General features: G+C 42.0%; 1 protein-coding gene across 1 annotated transcript in view; it reads left to right on the plus strand.

Moving 5' to 3' along the window:
* The window catches only part of LOC139253819 (low-density lipoprotein receptor-related protein 1-like), a 2,398,725-nt gene that overhangs the window by 1,135,200 nt on the left and 1,243,813 nt on the right, over positions 1-19,712 (plus strand). Inside the window, exon 16 of the mRNA XM_070873585.1 lies at positions 14,323-14,445. Within this exon, the coding sequence (XP_070729686.1) occupies positions 14,323-14,445 (123 nt within the window). The remainder of the gene's footprint in view (positions 1-14,322; positions 14,446-19,712) is intronic.

The following is a 19,712-nucleotide window of genomic DNA, read 5'->3' on the forward strand; positions in this document are numbered from 1 at the left end:
TGGGCTCTTCTCTTGTCTGCCTTATCGTCGCCTAACCAGTCTTTGGTTACAAAGCTTTGCTGGAGCCTTTCTATAAAGTCCTCCCAATTGTCTCCCGCATTGTGCTTTTCATCTGATCCGTTGTTCTCCATTCTGTGGATTCTGTAATCCCGTAACTCGTCGCCACTGTAAAGTCCTGTCCCCTCAGTACAGATTCACACGAGGCATGTAGTGAAGTCAAGGTCACTCTGGACCTGCACCTTTATTTCACAGCTCTAAATGCTGCACTTGCCTGAGACCTGTCCTTATATACCTGTCTCTTGCAAGTGCACCCCTGGTGGTAAGGTATGCTGGTGGTTACAGGTCATATCTTATTACAGTCATGTATAGCATGTTAGGATACAGTTATATATAATAATGTAAGATACATGACAATCATGACCAAATATTGTGACAACCGGAAGTAACGTTTATAAACAGGAAGTACCCTCTGCAAAAATTTTAATTATATACAGATTTTATGCATGTTTTAGGATGAAAAATCTGCTTTCACCATAGTCAGTGCAAGGTGCTGGTGGAATTTTGACAATGGGGCAGACAATGATGCAAACAATAGAAGGCTTATCTTACAAATAGACACCAGTAAGTAGCAAAGGATGAACTCGAAAAGAATGAATAGAAAGGTTTGGAAAAGGCCACACTGACATAGTCGAAGTGACAGAAGGGTTTCAAGCCTTTTTCTAAATTCAAATCAGCTTGGAGCAAAACAATGTCATTCAGATATCAGCTTGTTTCATCCAATCCAGTATTATAGATAAAATAAGTAAATACAGAGATACTGGAGTAAGAAAATATTTATCTAACCACAATCACATTACTTAAATTATACCCTTAAACAGAATCATGAAATGAATGAACAGGTTAAATAAATATATCTATGGGACCTCTATGAGCACTATGATAAAGTGAAAGTAACTCATACTGTTAGCAATCTCTTTACTGTGATGAAGTAATGCATTTTTAAATCAACTTTGTTTCCTTAGAACATAAGAAAAGTCAGGGAAAAGAAAGGACGTATGTCCCATCAAAGCTCATGGGCTGTATTTTTGGCTCAGTTCATCTCGGATAGCGCCGCGTGTTTTTGGGCATTATGCCGGGCGTTCAAAGTTTACCGCCTGGCAGGAAGATTTGGCTATTGGTTTGTGGTTCACCCTCCATTTTTAGCGTGATGATAACCGGAATCGTCATGCAACGCTGCGCCAGCGCTCCGGATGGAACATTCGGCCTTCACGCCTCATTTAATGCCCACCCCAGGAAACGCTTGACAAAACCAGGCGGCCCCAGGGTGCGGTAGGTGGCATTGGCAGCATTTTTAAATGGAGGAATGAGGATCCTACATCATCGGTTATATTGATTACACCGGTTGCGCACATAATGCTGTGTGAACTTGCAACTCCAACTTGCAAACTTCACTTTTATCTGCCATTACAGTGTCCTTACAACTTCAGTGAGAAAATTTAATGGAGGCATTACTAGTTCACCAGCCTATCATGCAACATACTGTTGCCAGGCAGTGTTAAGCTCGAGGAAGGATTCTAGGCCATGTCGACCCATGGATGATGAGAGGTTGAAGACGTCCGGGGAGGAGGGCTTACCCCCCACGGGTTTACAGGCACCAACGCTCAGACCTCCAGCTCTCTGAGGAGCAGTGTGTAAGAAGGCTGTGCTTTCGAAAGGAAGTGCTGACAGAGATATGCCATCCCCGACAGCAGACTGATGCCTGCACCGCTCTGGAGGCAGCCTTCAATACTCCCTTCAACAGGTCTCCAAATTCATTGTGGTGTGCTGCATGTTGCACAGCTTGACCATCATGAGGGGCCAGGCATTGCCAGTGTGGATTGTATGCCCACCTCAAGAGGAGGAGGATGATGAAGAGGAGCCTGGCGAGGCCCCCATTGGATTGCCACCCCATCCATGGGGGAGGCAGTGTGGAGCTGCTGCCGGACCAACACTTGCACGTCGCTATCTCGTAATGAACTGGCTCTCCTAAATGGAGGAAACTGAGGGATGGAACTAATACTGGACAGGCTATGTGTCCCCATAAAGGCATATCTCCAGTGAACGTTGGAATAATGCACAAGACACCAATGGCAAATGATGAGTCATAAATTTTACTGCAACAAAGTCACAAAAACACCCCCCACCAACATAAAACCATAAAATATGCAATGTTATGTTGCAGGGCAGTAAACAACAATTAAACTTCTTTACCACCGCAAGTTTTGGCTTGGGTGCACAAAGTCCATTGTGTAACACCTGATTTACTACCAATGCTTCTCCAACTTACATTTTTGCCGAAAGTTGCAGTCAGAATTACAAACTATTTTCAGGCGCTAACTTTAATGCCCCACCACGATTAGTGCCCCAAAATTCTAAAAGCCCAAAATCCAGCCCCATAGTACCTTAAATTTGCCATCAGAGCTGTGTTTTGAATATCCACAATATTTTTGCCTCTACCATCCTGTCTGCTAGATTAATGAAAACAGTTGTCACTTTTGGAGCTCTTCCTGATGTATCAGTTTAAATTTACTTTTTACTAATTACCATTTATATCCTGCAGGATATTTGAGAAACCTATTGCTTATGAAAAATTCAGCATGTTATTATTTTCAGTTTCCACTGCTCAGGCAGCTTATGTTGAGCAGGATTATTCACAAATAAAAGTTTTATTTGTCCTGATGAGGCTTGAGCTTGCATGTTTTTTCCCCTGGATTTTTGTAAATGTTTCCTTCTTCAGGTACAGATTTGATGCAAAAATATAATGTGAACTGATTGATTTATTGAAAATAAAATAGAAATTCATCAGAAGCAATCAGAGGCATTTTTCACTCACATTTGTAACAGAAGGACATGATTGGCAGAATTGTACTCTAATTTTCTAGAAAGCACAATACACAAACAGACAAGATTAAAGTGAAAATGTCTCCCACAATGAAAAATAACAAGGTACAAAAGCAGTTTTCAGCATTAGGTTTCATAGAAATATTATTTCCAGCAAATTGCTACAATAGATTGCTGTTATGGTCCCCACTCAAAAATAAATGGCATAAAAATGGATTGAAATTTTGCACCTCGAGTAAAAATGCTACAGGTTTTCTAAATGGAAATTCGGTGCACCAAAATGGGTTCATGGTCATAATGATGGAGTGTTATTAGAAGAATGAGGACACGTGACATGTATCTGTTAAAATGCTTAAATGTGTGAAATACTATTTGATCTGGTAAAAATGCATAATTAATTGATCTAATATCAATAAGCAGCCTGGAATATGATGGAAAAAGAATAGATTAACAGGGTCTTTTGTAAGGGATGATTTTGGACTCCACCCGTCATGTATTTTTTGATACGGAAGAAAAAAATATCCCTTTCTTCATTATTGTAACTGGTGAGTATGAAGAAGATTGCATCTTTGAATTCATTACAAATAATGGACAGACAAATTCTTCCCAGATGTGTTTATGATTTTGCTGGGAACATTAAAGTTGTACAAAACCGCAAAAGTACATTTTGGTCCATTTGGTTAACCCCAAAGTTCCAAAACAGAATACACTACGTCAATCATACAATTTTTTTGCCAAATAGTTCTATAACTCTTAAAATATTGATCTCATCAGTCTCATTTTTCCACGTGGGCAAATGTTCACAAAGCTATGAGTGAAATAGTCATATAGAAACATAGAAACATAGAAAATAGGTGCAGGAGTAGGCCATTCGGCCCTTCTAGCCTGCACCGCCATTCAATGAGTTCATGGCTGAACATTCAACTTCAGTACCCCACAGTATCTGACTTGTCCATTCAGCTTCCCTCTTCAGAGTTTCATTACATATCCCCTATTTGACATTTTGGGGCCATGGTAAACTATTTCTCGGGATTCAACCTGTCAGTACCCTTAAGGTTCTTGAATACCTTAATCAGATTCCAACTCAGTCTTTTCTTCTACGGCAGTGAATTTATGAAATATTCTTCCCTCCTCTAATGTTTAGAAATCAGCAGTAGTCTTAAGGCCCGAAATTCATCGACATACCGTCCACTACCGCCTGCTTACCACCCAAAAATGCAAGTTTGGTCAAAAAACACATACATACCGCCGATATACTGCTCGGCAGAAGATTCATCATTGACATACCACCAAGCGGTATGCACATTGTCCGCCATGCAGAACTGCCCGCATACCACCCAAAAAGTGCAAGTTTCATCATATGCTGCCGACATACCACTGGAGCTGCATAACTTCCTGGAAAAGGTGGTTTTACTCGATCTTAAGTCGGCGGGAATGGGCGGTTGTGCTCGGTGCCGCCATTTTGAAATCAGGAGCAATCAACAAAAGCATCACCTCAGTTACAGTGAAATTTACTGTGGGAAAGATATTTTTTATTGGTACTGAGTACATTATTAATACAGAAGGCATTTGAGTTAATATTTTTTTCATTGAAAAATCATTTGAGTTTATCTCAGTATATTTGAGGAGATTGTGGAGATTTAAAAAGAATGGGGCCTGTACTATTTCAGCATGTATTGCTGACTACCTGTCTAATGCAGGATCCAAATGGGAGAAGGATTATTGAGCAGAGTTGTCAGGGTAATGGAGGAGGTTGCAGACTGATGAGGAGGAGGAGGCCTTACCCCCAAAGGATTTTCAGGGAGAAGCGCTCATAACTTGGACCTGACCGATCGACAGTGCGTTCGAAGGATGCTCTTCTGAAAAGAGGTGATCAATGAGATTTGCCAGCTCATTAAGGCAGACCTGCAGCCCAGTACCACCAACGTTTCTGCACTCTCTGTCCTTTTATGCATGCTGCTCTTTTCAGGCATCAGCTGGGGACATATGCTGTATTTCTCAGCACGCTACCCATCGGTGCATTTGATAGGTAACTGAAGTACTGTATGCATGCCGGATGGAATTTATAAACTTCCCAATGACCAGGGAGGCACAGAGTGACAGGGCTTTGGGATTTGCATGCATTGCCGGCTTCCCCAAGGTGCAGGATGCTGTTGACTGTACCCATATTGTCGTGCGAGCACCATTACAGGAGGCGGAGGTGAAACGAAACCATAAGGGATTCCACTCCCTGCAGCTCGTATGCGACCGTACGCAACGCATAATGGCAGTGAATGCCAACTTTCCAGGGAGCATCCATGATGTGCACATCTTGCGTGAGAGCACTGTGTCTGACCTGTTGAAGTCTGAGCCACAAGGTAAATGCTGTATGCTGGGGGACAAAGGGTACGGCCTCGCCATCTGGCTCTTGACCCCCCCTGTGGAACCCTCAGACAGAAGTTGAGTAACGATAAAATAAGAGCCATATAGCCACATGTAATATTATTTAAAAGACAATTGGAGTGCTGAAGCAGCGTCTACAATGCTCGGACCACTCAGGAGGCAGGCTGCAATACCACCCTGAGCAGGTTGATCAGTTTACAGTGGTGTGCTGCATGTTGCATAATTTAGCAATCTTGTGGGGACAGGAATTGCCACAGGGGACTGCGGGACCACCTGAGGAGAGAGTGCAGAGATGGAGGAGGAAAAAGAGGAAAATGAGGGGGAGGAAGATGAGGAGGAGCTTCCAGATGAACCCATGCCCCCCTCACCCCACCAACATCACAGCGGAGGGCACGCGGAGCATGTGCCATTGCAAAATTGTTGCGTCAGCAGCTCATAATTGAATGCTTTGCTTGAATGTGGAAAGCTGTGTTGTGGGACCCTGATGACTGTTAGCCCAAAAGTTTGACACTGTACACGAGTGCTTCAATTCAATTGAAACGTTTATGTAAAAATGTAAAAAATATACAATAATTGTAAAACTTTGTAAAACCTATGTGCCCAAATTTCCACAACTCCTTTATCCGGCGCAGCCTCCCGAGATGTGCTGACTTTGTTCGCGCAAAATGGCGCCAAGAAACTTACTAACGATTCTGGCCGCTCTGCTGTGTGTCCCGGGTCCTGGTGTGGCGTTTCTAGTGGAATGGGGGGGTGGAACTACAGCCCTACGCTGATTACAGTGCCGGCAGCTGCGCGCATGCTCAGTGGAGTCTGCACGCATGCACGGTAGCTCCTCGCCCTCCCAGCGCGTCCTGCAGGCTGTGAGTCGGACCCGATGCTCGCTGGCCCTATCCCTGGCCGAAGGGAAGACCCGATATTCGGCGTCCCTATCCCTGGCCGAGTGGTCTGCCACACAAGCCAGCCGCTGCCTTCCCGCACTGAGGGCTACAAGAAACAGGTTGGTGCAGGGAGACTTTTGATCGAGGAGGAAGGCGGGGTGGGGGCAAGAGTTTTGATCGGGGGCGGAAGAGTTTTGATCGGAAGGGGGAAAAGAGTTTTGATCCGGGGGGTGAAAAGTTTTGATGGGGGGTGGTGGAAAAGGAGGAGCGTTTCTTTAAATGCTTTAGAAAAAATCTCTGTCAATGGCACAATGCAACTGGCTGTTAAGAGGTGAGAATGACCAGAGAAAACTTTCCTTAGGTTTGGTCTCTCAGTACCAGCAAATATCTGGTCGTGGCTTTTGTTTTGGTAGTAATCATGACTCAGGTCAATTTTTTTTAAATCCCACCAATTCTTAGTGAACAACTGCATGGATGCCCATAGAGACCCTGTTGGGAACATTGGGGAGTAACTGCATGGGCACCCTCAGGTACTTTGCGCAAGTGACCATCGTTCATAGCCCTGCGAGCAAAATATTTGATTCATAAATGGTTTTATGAAACCCTTTGTCTTCTGATATAAATGATATTAAAAAGTGCATATTTTATGAAGCTTTATATAATGGAATGTGTAAGTTATGCAAAAGGTACAGTACAAGATCTGTGTTAATTGTTGTGAAGATGTTTAGTTCTTTGCAAGGTCCTCTGTGCTTCCCTTTCCCCCCCATCTCTGGCTACCTGCGCTGATTTCTTAACTCTCACAAAGGTTTTCTGTGTGGCCACAAGTGGCCACATACACTGGTCTACGTTAGTTTGGAGAACTATTAGCTGTTCAAACTGGCTTAAATGGCCAAAACGGCTGGTAATGCCCCCTTTTGAAAAAAAAACTGAAATAAAAATGATCGTAACTAATTCACTTGCACTGGCGCAAATTAAATGTGCAGAATGGGGATTTTTAAGATATACCAGAAAAATCAATTGCTCCAAAAAAAACGGAGCAACTCCTGGGCAAATTTGGCCCCAAAATCGATAACTTTGAACAACTGTAACAACTTTAACAACTTTAACATTTTGAAATAAACTTTTAAAAATCAAACTTCAACAATTTTCAATGAACAATGAACACTTGACTACAACAAAGCACTCTTCACTGTCCTCGACCTCAACCTCGACCACGTACTCCACCACCCTTGGGACTCACTCCGCCTTTCTTACCCCCGGCCTTCCCTTTCCCACTGCCCCTGAGCCCAGACTTCCCCGTGGTGGTACCAAGCCAGCATGCAGCAGTGCACCCCGAGTGCTGTTGCTGTCATTGCGGGTGAGACATTTGAGGCGCAATGAATGGGGCCTCAGGAGAAGCTCATGATCCGGAAGGCACGACTTCAGGGCTGGAAGCTGCTGGTAGATCCACACCCTCAGGTGCTGTCGACCCAACTACTATGGCACGGGGAGATTCCGCGACATGTCCCGATCCCGCCGATTGCTGCATAGCATCGACAGTTCGCTCTATCGCGGTGATCAAACACATAGCTGATGCAGTATAACGTGGATAAATGTGAAATTATCCAATTTTGGTAGGAAAAACATAAGGACAAAGTATTATTTAAATGGTAATGGCTTGGGAAGTGTCGATGTACAGAGGAACCTTGGTGTCCTTGTACACTAGTCATTGAAAGCATCACGTGTTAAGGGGTTATTCACATTGATAGTAATGGGAGTCCGTACAAACAGAGCTCACATTTTTATCAATGAGAATACTGCATAGTGATTGATGGTCCAGGCCCACGTGACTCCAGCATGTACGTACATACCTGAAAGGCATCTTCCCATGAGCTGCACAGCAAGTCTGGGCCTCTGACTGGAATCCTACGTTCCTCTGGGACCACTAGGTACTTTCGTAGAATTTTTTAGGGTCAGATGCGTTCGTACGAAGGAAGCCTCTGACCACAATTTTCCCCCTATTAGCAAAGGCCATCAGAAGTGAAGACAGTATTTAAGAATTAAATGATATAAATCTACTTTTGTTGCTATGGGCATTGTATTGACAAAGTAATCATGTAGCTATTTGCTTTAAATCCAGTAGAATACATCACTGCTGCAATGCAACTAACCATAATAATGATGGACTTAAAGCTAGGGGACATAGTCTCAGAATAAGGGGCCGCCCATTTAAACCTGAGATGAGGAGGAATTGCTTCTCTTGTGGATTGTAAATCTATGGAATTCTCTGCCCCAGAGAGCTGTGGAGGCTGGGTCATTGAATATAATTAAGGTGGGGATCGACAGATTTTTGAGCGATAAGGGAATAAGGGGTTATGGGGAATGGGCAGGGTAGTGGAGCTGAGTTCCTGATCAGATCAGCTATGATCTTATTGAATGGCGGAGCAGGCTCGAGGGGCCAAATGGCATACTCCAACTCCTATTTCTTATGACCCCAGCCTTAGTATTTATATCAGCTAATTTCAGTAACACTCAATGTGAATTCTAGTGCTGTACACATATATGGACAAAGAATACAACACCTAATAGCTTATAACTGATTATGACTGTCCAATAATTATTTAATGGTTGTTTTTTAATCTTCAATATTAGATTGGGGAGGGTACTGCAAATTATTAATATGAATATTTAAGCTAAAGATTAACTTTTTTTAAACCAGTTGTATTTCAGGATTGATGGGCTACAAACAAATTGTTACATGAAACAATAGACTGCCCATAGCAACAATGAAAGATTTTTTAATGCAGTGTACGTTGTCCTTTCTCTTCAGTGCCCGTGTTTCTGTCTTTAGTCAGGCTCTTGTACAGAAGTGCTGCAATATAAAACATTGGGCCAAAATTTGCAGTCGGAGGCATACCTCACCAAGTACACCACCGACCCGTGAAAGGAATACGCACATGAGAAAACTTGCAGTCTGAGGCTACATGGCGGAGGGCAGCGTAATGGTTCACAGATCCCAGGGATGAAGGCGGTGCGGAAGTGAACCTGGGATCTTGTGGGCCTGGTCCTCCAATCACAAAACAGAATTCGATTTTCATCATTTATGAAGGGAATCCTGTAATGAGATTTAAAGGAATCCCGAAATCAGATCTAATTAAAATTTACAGAACTGGAATTTAATTCGTAAGTACCTTCATTTTACCAACCTCACTAAAAATAGCATTTTTTGATTATTTTTAACATCACTAAAACTCTAATCCAGGCCAATGGTCCTGAAATTCCGGTCAGAGGCTTCCTTCGGACGAAAGCCTCCGACCCAAAATTTCTCTATTAATGTACCTGGTTGTCCTGGAGGCACCTTGGATTCCGGTCGGAGGCCTTCTTTTCCCACGCTTCACAGCGCGTCCACGTTTTCTAGATACGGACGGAGAAGCTGGAGTCACGTGGGCCTGGACAACTAATCATGGCACAGTATTCTCACTGATAGCAATGGCGACTTCGATTTTACGAGTTCCCATTACTAGCAATGAGAATAACCCCCTAAAGCACCCAAACACAACATAATAAATACAAAAAACACCACACATATTTAAAATTAATTGAAGTTAAAGTTAATTAAATGTTTTAGAAACAAAATATATTTTTTGTATTTTTTTTAATGAGGTTTAAAATAAACTTACCTTAGTGGACAGGGTTTTTAACTATAAAAATATGTATTTAAATTTTATTTTTATGTTTTAAAACTCTTACGCTGGTAAAAGCAAGCTATGCACCTGCTTTTACCAGGTATAAGAGTTTGAAGGACATTCACTGAGCAAGAGGTGGGCAAATAGCCCAATCTCGCTTGCGCGGATGTCCTTCTCCAGGGGATGCGGAGGATCTGTCAAGAGCTTTTGTGAGGCCTCGCCGGGTCTGTACGTATTCCGTATGGACCCGGCAAGGCCAGAATTTCAGGGCCAATATTTGCAGAAACTCATTTGATACGGTGTGTGTGTCTACGTTTTGATGTGAAAATGCTTAAATCATGCCTGAGGTGTCCCCTTGCGCTGATGCAAAAAGGCCTTGGGTTTGTGTGTGCAATTGCTAGCCAGTCCAACTTTGCACCAGGAATTGCTTTTTCGTGGGCCGTGTGAATGGCCTGTCATTGTGTACGTTGACAGACCGCAAGTTACGGATTTCGGGAATGCGCAAGCGCTTGTGGAAATCCCGAACTTTCCGTGGGTTTCAAAGGAGGTATGATGCCCTACTCTAAGTGTACGTCGCCATACTGACCGCAACATATGGTCCTTTGTTTTGATAATCTTGAAAAAAATTATTATGAACAGCAATTGGTGAAAAAATATTGGGCCTGACTATATTCAATATTTTCAGCATTTGTTGCTGTTATTACACCATTAGTACGTTCAAGAAAATGGAGGAAATTTGAACTTTAGGGCAATCGATCACTTATGCATCATTTGAACATGGAACGCAAAGTTCCTCATTCTTTTTAGCTGCTTTCACTAACCACCTGCCCATGTCCTGCGAAGCTCAACTGCATACATGCGCCAGTCATTGGTGGTGCTATGGACACAAATTTCCTGCTTTCACTACTGCACCCTTCTGATAACTTGCACCCATATAAAACTGCTCCCCCAGTCGCCTGTTTCAGGACGATGTGGGAAGTTTGAGAACTTTGAAGACAACCAAACATTGCATGAGGATTTCTGGCTTCACAGAACCTTTTTTCAACCTATTTATCTGTTGATTGTGCTCGCTGAGGCTTGCGCTTTACCTCCTACAGTGCTGTAGTCTCACCACAACCCTACATTTTTGGACCACCACTCTTCCACACCCAACGCACTGAGAACAACTTTGGAGAAGGTATGACATTCTCTATGGCATAACTCTCTATGCCACTGGCGACCGTGCCTACAACTGTCTAGGTCCTAAGCTTTGGAATTTCCTCCCTAAAACTCCCTGACTCTCTTTCGCTCTCTCCTCCTTTAAGACACTCCTTAAAACCTACCTCTTTGACCAGGCTTTTGGTCACCTGTTCTAATGTGTTCTTATGTGCCTCGGTGACAAATTTTGTTTGATAACGTTCCTTTGAAGCACCTAGGATTGTTTCACTGTGTTAAAGGCGCTATATAAATGTAGGTTGTCATTGTTATGCCTCCCTTATGATGGAGAAGGAGGAACAGCAACGTGGGGAGGCAAAGGTAATCAAGCAGCATGGAAGAAGCCAGCAGATCACCAGGCACTACCCTCTACAGTGTGTTTATAGGCTGCACTGGTCCTTTGATCAATTCTCGGAGGAGCTTTATGCATCTCTCGAAGGCTGCCATTGCACATCTGTGCAGCTTTCTGTGTAAAGATCTGCAGCATCTGCAGCATCACACCACTGGCAGAACTCCTCTGACTGTGCCTATGAAAGAAACCATTGTCCAGATTTTTTTTTGTGCTGGATCAATCCAAGCTGCCACAAGGGATTTGGTTAACATCAGCCAAGCCACATTCAACTGGTCATAGATGTGCTCTTCAACTTCTAAACTTTAGCATATATCCAGGCAGCAGAGGGAGGGAGAGCCAGGGAGTTCTACCAGATTCCCCAGAATGCAAGGTGTCACAGATAGCACACACATGGCATTCAAAGCACGAATAGAACAACATTTTCCATTATGCGAGCAGGAAGGGGTTCCCTGTACTCAATGCACAAATTTTCTGTGATGCAAACTAGAAGATTAATGTCCAGTTTGTAGGCAGATGTCAAGATACACTTAATCTTCCATGTGAACGGAGGGATCTTGGGAGACAAAGCCTAGGAATCAGGGATGCCTAAATATGTATATGGTTATGCAATTTGAACGGTGACGGGAAAAAGCTGTGTTTAAATGATTGTATTCGAACTGGAGATGAATTGTCTTCTCAGAATGGTTAGAAATGCTAATGTTTTTGTACCCTGCTGAGATGTTATAGCATTCTGCACTATGACAACCATTATCTGTGATTTTCAAGTTAAAGCTTAGTTTTTTTTTAAGTAGCTTCAAGACAATTTGTTTCAGAAAGACTTAAAATGGATGGAAGTTGTGAGAGTTAACATAAACATGTTGCTACGTCGTAAAGGAGGTAACGACGCTGAGCGGGCAGTTTTCTGGTTTGGGTATCATAGTTCAAAGGGTAGAGGGCTAAGGCTTTGTATTGATTGTACCCGAGAGAATAGGGACAAGAGAGATGAAACGATTTTCACAGGAAAAAACCCTGGGTTAGTGTAAAGATAGAATGACATGTTTCCACATATTGATCTAACTCTTTATTCAGTGTAAATTTCCATGACATGTTGTAATGTTGCTTAAATAAAGAGGGAATTTAGTTCTTCCCAATGCATTTGGTTAATAACCAGGATGTACAAGAAAAGTTAGAACATAGTGTCCTTCCTGACTGAACATATTTCGATAAATGATACCAATTTCCTATGTTTCACATGCCTTGTTTGCTGTAGTAATGTGTTTATGTTACAGAACAATGTAGTTACCCTTGAATTAACGATATAGTTATTCACCCACAAATGTCAGCACTCGACATTTAATGCATTAGTCCAAATAACACATGAAATGGTGTAAGAAAAGTGTTTTAGTTTGGTTCATTGTCTCAGAAATGATGATGTTACATTTTAACCTTTAGGAATTACAAATTAGGGCAAGAAAGCACATTATTTGTGTTTCTTAGTTACACGTCGCAGGCGAACAAATTAGGTGACTGCTGTTCAATATATTAGAAATCTGATTTTGTAATTAAATAAAAGACAATCTATCCTCCAATTCCTCCACAAACCTGTGACTTTCCCTCCAATCTCCAGTAGCTTTTTTCCACTCACATTTTTTGCTTTCAACTTCTGCTTAAAAATGATTGTTTTTAATGTTGCTCCCATTCCCTTTCTCCAAGTAATCTTCCATTCCTCAGAACTACCTTTTTAATTTAATGCAGTTTAGCTTCCTGGAAATGATCCTTTACATTGATTTGGTGCTTTTGTTATTATTGTGCTATAGCTTCTCACTTTTTAATTCTAAAATACCTACAAAGTAAAGAAAAATATTGTCATATAAACCAGACTTTGGCACCAAAGTATAGTTTATTTAAGCATAAACTGACTTAAAATATTGCTGACAGCCTTTGTGTGACTGTTTTATTTATAAGAGCATAATAGCTGCATTTGGAGCTATGGCACAGTTTAAATATTTTCTGCTCAAATAACTAAATGCTTAGTACAGCAAAGATAAAATGGGTTGTGTAATAAGTTCATAAACCAGGAATTTTACTCGTTCATGAAAGTATTAAGTACTTTTGGACTGCCTTACATAATCAATAGTTTTTGGAGTGGAGGCCAAAGAGGGTGTCAAAGGATTATTTGAGCTCTGAGCCTGGAGTTTTCTGACTTTGTAAGAGTGCCATTTTCTTTGGAACCTGCTATGAAAGGCAACAATATTGTTTATACACAGCACACATACAAAAAGGTTCCTGTTAATTAACACCAATATGTGACCTATTGGAATCTCCAATATAAAAGTTTCAATAAATTGCCATGTTTAAAGCTGGGCAAAGAATGTAGCACAAAGTTTTTGTTGGTCATGAAATTCCCCCAAACTTTTTGTATTTGTCTCTTTGGGGTGGGGTGATTTTGAGGCCTTGTCCCTTGTGGAAACTGCATGGTAGCTCCCTGAAAATGGTGGGTACTGTTCACGCTGACGGTGTGATGTGGCTGTCCCTATCTTCCCCAGCACGTAGCACTGGGCTGTCTGAGTACCTACTTGAGTCAGGCGTTAAGTCCTTCTAATATACAGATCGGAAGCTGATGATGTACACAGTTTGCTAATTGCCATTTTAGGACACTACTGGGTGGCATATGCACAAAGCACGCCTTACCCAGTGTCGGTTGACAAAAGAGCCCAGCAGGAGGTAAGTTTGATTTATTTTTTGTGGAGTCAGGAGGAGTGGGAGTGCCAACACTTGGGGTGGGGTTTGAAGGAAGGAGGAGAAATCTGCCTTATTGTATTTAACATTCATTGTCAGTTATTGAATATAACAAATCTGAATTATTTTTACAATGGTTTAGTTAAAATAAATAGGATAAGATATGCTATTCTGAATGTATATAAAAACAGTTTTATTAACTGCAGAGAAAAGGTGCTAAAGATGGTTTCTGACTTTGCACTCTCCGTTTCAGGTGAAAATTCAGCTCGTGGAAACAACGGTGGATGCAATAGCCTTTGTTTGATAATCCCCGGAGGCAGAGTTTGTGCTTGTGCTGATGGTCAATATTTGGATGAGGACAATATTACTTGCAAATGTAAGTCTACCATTTTGTATCTGTGCTTTTTCTATGTGTTATAGTAGTTCATTTCTAACTTTGTCACCATCCTATTTGATTGGCTCTATTGTCCTCCCTTTTGAAAGTCAAGCTGCCATTCATAGAGACAGTATAGTCCAGGAAATCAACCCATAATCCTGCTTCAAAAACAAAATGCTGCAGATGCTGGAATCTGAAATGAGTTCTGACAGAAGGTCATCGACCTGAAAGGCTAACTCTGTTTCTCTCTCCACAGATGCTGACCGACCTGCTGAGTATTTCCAGCATATTCTGTTTTTATTATGTAATCGTGCTGGTTATTCAAAGAGATGTTTGTGTACATACATTTGATCTCAGTTATCTTTGTTATCGTGTTTTATACTCTATAACTACTGGTTAGAGGCATCTTGGGAACAGGCATTTTGCGATATCATAAAGTTCAGCTCCAGGGAAAATAATAAATAGTGAATTGTACCCACAGTCTACTGTCCTCCCTGAACTGGAGCGTCACATCATCATAGCAGGAGGAGTCCCACAGCAAATATCTGTTCCCAGGCTGTTATTAACCTGTTGTAAAGCATAAAATAGAATAACTCGAAGACATTGAGAAGTACAGTGAACTCTTTCTTTATATAATGTTTAGGATGATAGGATTATTCAGTTGACCACACTTCCCTCTTCAACTTGGAGGGAAAGAGGCCACAGATATCCGCCACCATTGCTGTAAAGCAAAATGTTTAGAAAGAAAATATTTATTTGAGCTTGGAAACCTGACCGAGTGGGCCTTTACTGAGGAGTTAGAAAATTCACATGTCCGCATGTACTTTAATGGATTTAAATGCCAGCAACAGCTGGATCCAGGAGAATGCTTTATTTTAAATAACATTTTATTTCAAGAAGCTAGTCATTATAAATAAACTGTGTGCAATTCCAAACAAATGTTGCACCATTAATAATTAAAGGATAAACACATACCACTTTATATACTGACATTGTAATGGTACATATTCTTAACAAAGCATTTACAGGAGGGCACATTAATGTCAACGTTGTGCATATGTGTTCAGTAGTTTCACATGCTTCAGGACTGGGGCTGCCATGGGGAAGGCAATGTTGGATATTAGTGCACAAGGCTATGCTACGTTTTCTAGCAGTGTTTTTCGGTTGGGCCACTTTTCATGCGCAGTTGAGAACTGCCATCAGCCTACTAGCCCCGCCTTCCCCTCCTGCAAGAATATGTTGTGGGGCTTGCGAGAAGGAACTTGTAAGTGCTTCCAGGAACAGACATTCTCTAGATACTATAATTTTTATGGTTAATGCAAAAAGCAGCTTCCACAGGCAAGCCCTCTCAATTATAGGACCAATGACATACTGGCAGATCAAATATTTCACCTCTAAACTACAAATCAGATTTATTCGGAAATAAAATTGGCAAACGCAACAGTCAAGTAACAGCAGAAGAAAACTAAGCTTATAAAATCTGCTTCAAAATATTAAATCATCTCAAAGCTTCAGTAGTTCATGTAACTTTGAGCATGTGTCTCTGAGGGAAAGCTGATACATGAAATTGGGAGTTCACTGAGTGTGTCCACTCGCCCCAGATCATCAAATGCCTGGAGGAGCAGATATTTGCTGAAGAAACTGTGGAGCCTTGATGATTTTGAAAGCCAAATTAGGATTAAGGAAGATTGTTAAGGATACCTTCAGAATAGACAAACCTATGAATCAAAATAGGCAGTAAAGATAACAATTGGCCTGGCAGAATCCTCTGGTGCAATGTTTACACCTGTGAGCTCAAAGCAACTGTAAAAATGAGTACCATTAGATCAACTTTATGATGGGCTGGCAATCCGTTTCAGTCTCTCCACCAAGAGCGTGCAGAAATCAAGCGCAGGCAGCGGAAAGAGCTTGCGGCAAACCAGTCCCACCCAACCTTTCCTGCAACGACTATCTGTCCCAGCTGTGACAGAGTCTGTGGCTCTCGTATTGGACTGTTCAGCCACCAAAGAACTCCCTTCAAGAGTGGAAGCAAGTCTTCCTCGATTCCGAGGGACTGCCTATGATGATGATTAATTACCGCAACCTCCTTCTTGTGGTCAGAATATTAATATTGAGCATTTCAGTCAGCTATGTGGACTTGGTAATTAACACTCATTAGGCAGTCCACCTCAACAGAGTTCACTCTTCTCGTGAAGCGGCATCAACAAATGAAACAAGCCAAGGGTATTTTGGCGAGCTGGACAGGCCTTCTGTTTCCAGCAAGCAGTAAACAATTTTAAGTGGTTGTCAGCTGGCCAACGACCAAAATTCCACGAGGGAATATTAAAAATACAGTGGCTGATTTTTCTCTGCGGGCAACCACAAGGCACCAACAGGTCTGCAGTCGAGAAGCCCAGACATCGACATCGGGGACTTCTGACCGATGCTGGCAAAGGAAGCACTTGAAGTTTAGGCAGCAAAGGAAAGGAGAAAGAAGTTGGCGGGGGTGGGTGGTGGGGGGGAAGTGTTTTTAAAATACTAATAGATAAAGGAATTGGGCCCTGAGGTGTTGTTGATTTATAAGAAATATATATTTTTTTTAATTGAAAAGGGAATTCTCATGTTCGGGGAAGGACAATAAAATAAATGAATTATGGAAGCTTTTCCCTTTTGAATGTGCCAGATTATGATGCTGTTTAAAAAAAAAAACTTTCAAAGACATTAATGGGCTGCATTTTCAGTTCTGCTCATTTCAGGACAGAAATGGCGGCGGGCGGTAAAGTTTGCGCCCGGGAACAGTTTGCGCCTCAGTCAGCAAAATTCGGCAGCTGGGCCCTGAGTGTGGGCTGGAGCACTCAGAGAGGTGTTGCACACCTCATTTAGGGCACTAGGCCGGCTGAGCAAGCGAAAATCCCGAGCTAACCAGCCAGCTTTGGAGCACTCGAAGAGAGGCTTGGGGAGAAAAAAAACACCAAAATCATTTCCGATAAATAATTCACACCACCACAACATAAATCCCTCCCCCCCCCCCCCCCGCCACAAAAAAAATACAATCACACTTATCTGAGGTCGACATTAGTTACCTCACTGCAGCCGCTACATGTCCGACCGCCCGCTTTTACAGGCGGTCGCAGCAGGGTGATCTACGGAGTGCTATGGATCGGGCGGCAGCCATAAATCGAGCTGGTGTCGCAACTAGGGGTGTTGCACACCGGCTCGCCTCTTCCGGGCGGTAATGCTTCCCGCCCCACCGAAACAGGCACCGAAAATCTTGGCGCGGTTCTGGAAGCTGGTCACCCGCCCGGAAGAGATTCCCGCCGCCATTGCTGCCCCTCTGGGGTGAAAACAGAGGTGGCAACAAGCCAAGAATCCAGCACGTAATATACAGTGCGAGTCCCAGTAAGGGTAAATTTAAAAAAGAACACTAATAAATAGGTCCAACTGCACTTTTCCTCCAGTGCTGCTGGCCCACTGAATATAAAATGAATATTAAATTAGTATTTTCCCACTGACAGCCTTTCTTCCACTGTCGCTGCCCACCCAATTATATAATCCCATCTCCCTTCCCTTTCATTGACAGGCTCCCTTGTAGCAATGTTAAGGGCCGTACCCTTGCATTGTGCTACATTCTGCTCTTTTTGGAAATTTCTGAACTTTTTCTTGACTGCATCACAAATCTGGATCACACTACAGAAAATGTCATACTTGAGAATTCCCTCCTTTTCTGTTACTTTCAGTTGCAGCTCACTGATGGGTGAACTGCACCTCCATATATTAATTGAAAAATTAATTGCAGGTGGGAAGAACTTTTTAAAAATAATTTGGTTCAAATGTAAGGTCTGACATCGGGTGGGATGGCAGGAATTTTCCGGGGCAACCGTGGATCGACCTCAGCTGCTCACTGCACAGAGATATAAACAGGTTGAATGCCAGAAACACTAGGTTGCACCTTAAATTCCAAGAGTTTTGGGACCTGTATCTCCATGAGATATACATCAAATTGACCTGTAAATTGAACTGTATGTTCAATTCAATGCTGTGAAAGAATTAGTGAACTGTGCACTGGCTTTAAGCAGCTGCATACTGATTCGAATTGCACCTCTCATCTGTGGCTGGAAACTCTTTTTGCTGCAGCCAGTCATTGTTATCAGTGTAGAGTTTGTTCTGTTGTTATCTTGCCAGCTGCATGCATCAATTTGTGATGTTAGTAGAGCATACATAATCTTAAAGCTAGCTTTTAAGTCCAGTTGTAGATAGTCCACTTCCAAGCTTAACCAATTTAATTCCATTTAAAGCTTTTGATTTGAAAATATTCTATTTATTAATGAATGTTCATGCTTATCAAGGTGAGGGATATCGGAATGAGGATTGCAACAGTTTTCAACTTTTGGTACCATGCATCCATTTCTAATAAAGCATAATAAGCTTGATGAAGAGTAAGGCCCCTCTATTGTGGCCTAATAATATGCCTTAAACCAACATTGGAACAGTGTCAGCCATCCTTAGTGCCACTCCAAATGAAACTGTCAGTGAAGCACTAAATTATTTTTCCTGTAAATCTCGAGATAATTTTCCTGTGTATTTTCCTTTCGAAGTCCAGACGTGAACACGTAACAATAAAATAATCAAAATAATGACATCTCGAGGATAAACTGATGAATAGTAAAGAAGTGGGTGATGCATCTACTTGGGGGTTCTCCTAATGTCCACCATAACTTCAATGGAAGAGTTGTGGAAACCCTGGGAAAATGGTACAAACCTTGTTTTACATATTTTTCCAGGGTTTCTGTGGTTATGGCAGATGAATGGGAGAAACCCAAAGGAAATTTACCCCATACAATTTCATGAATACAGCTTGTGTGACCCAAACACTGAACCAGTGTATGATACAATTTGCTTCTGCAAACATGAAGCAACTATTTTAAGATGAGGAAAAAAATGGAGATCATAATCTGCCTTAATTCTTCTAACTCAGATTCTTTTGCCATGTAAAATACAGAAATCTATCCAAACAGATTAGTGTATACCATTTTACTTGACTTCCTTTCAATAAACGATGACTGACATACTGCTATCAGGTTGCATGTTATGGAGAATGGAGATGGAGAATAGAAACATAGAAACATAGAAAATAGGTGCAGGAGTAGGCCATTCGGCCCTTCTAGCCTGCACCGCCATTCAATGAGTTCATGGCTGAACATGCAACTTCTGTACCCCATTCCTGCTTTCTCGCCATACCCCTTGATCCCCCAAGTAGTAAGGACTTCATCTAACTCCTTTTTGAATAT

This window comes from Pristiophorus japonicus, chromosome 3, assembly GCF_044704955.1.
Source record: "Pristiophorus japonicus isolate sPriJap1 chromosome 3, sPriJap1.hap1, whole genome shotgun sequence".
Taxonomy (NCBI): Eukaryota; Metazoa; Chordata; class Chondrichthyes; family Pristiophoridae; genus Pristiophorus; species Pristiophorus japonicus.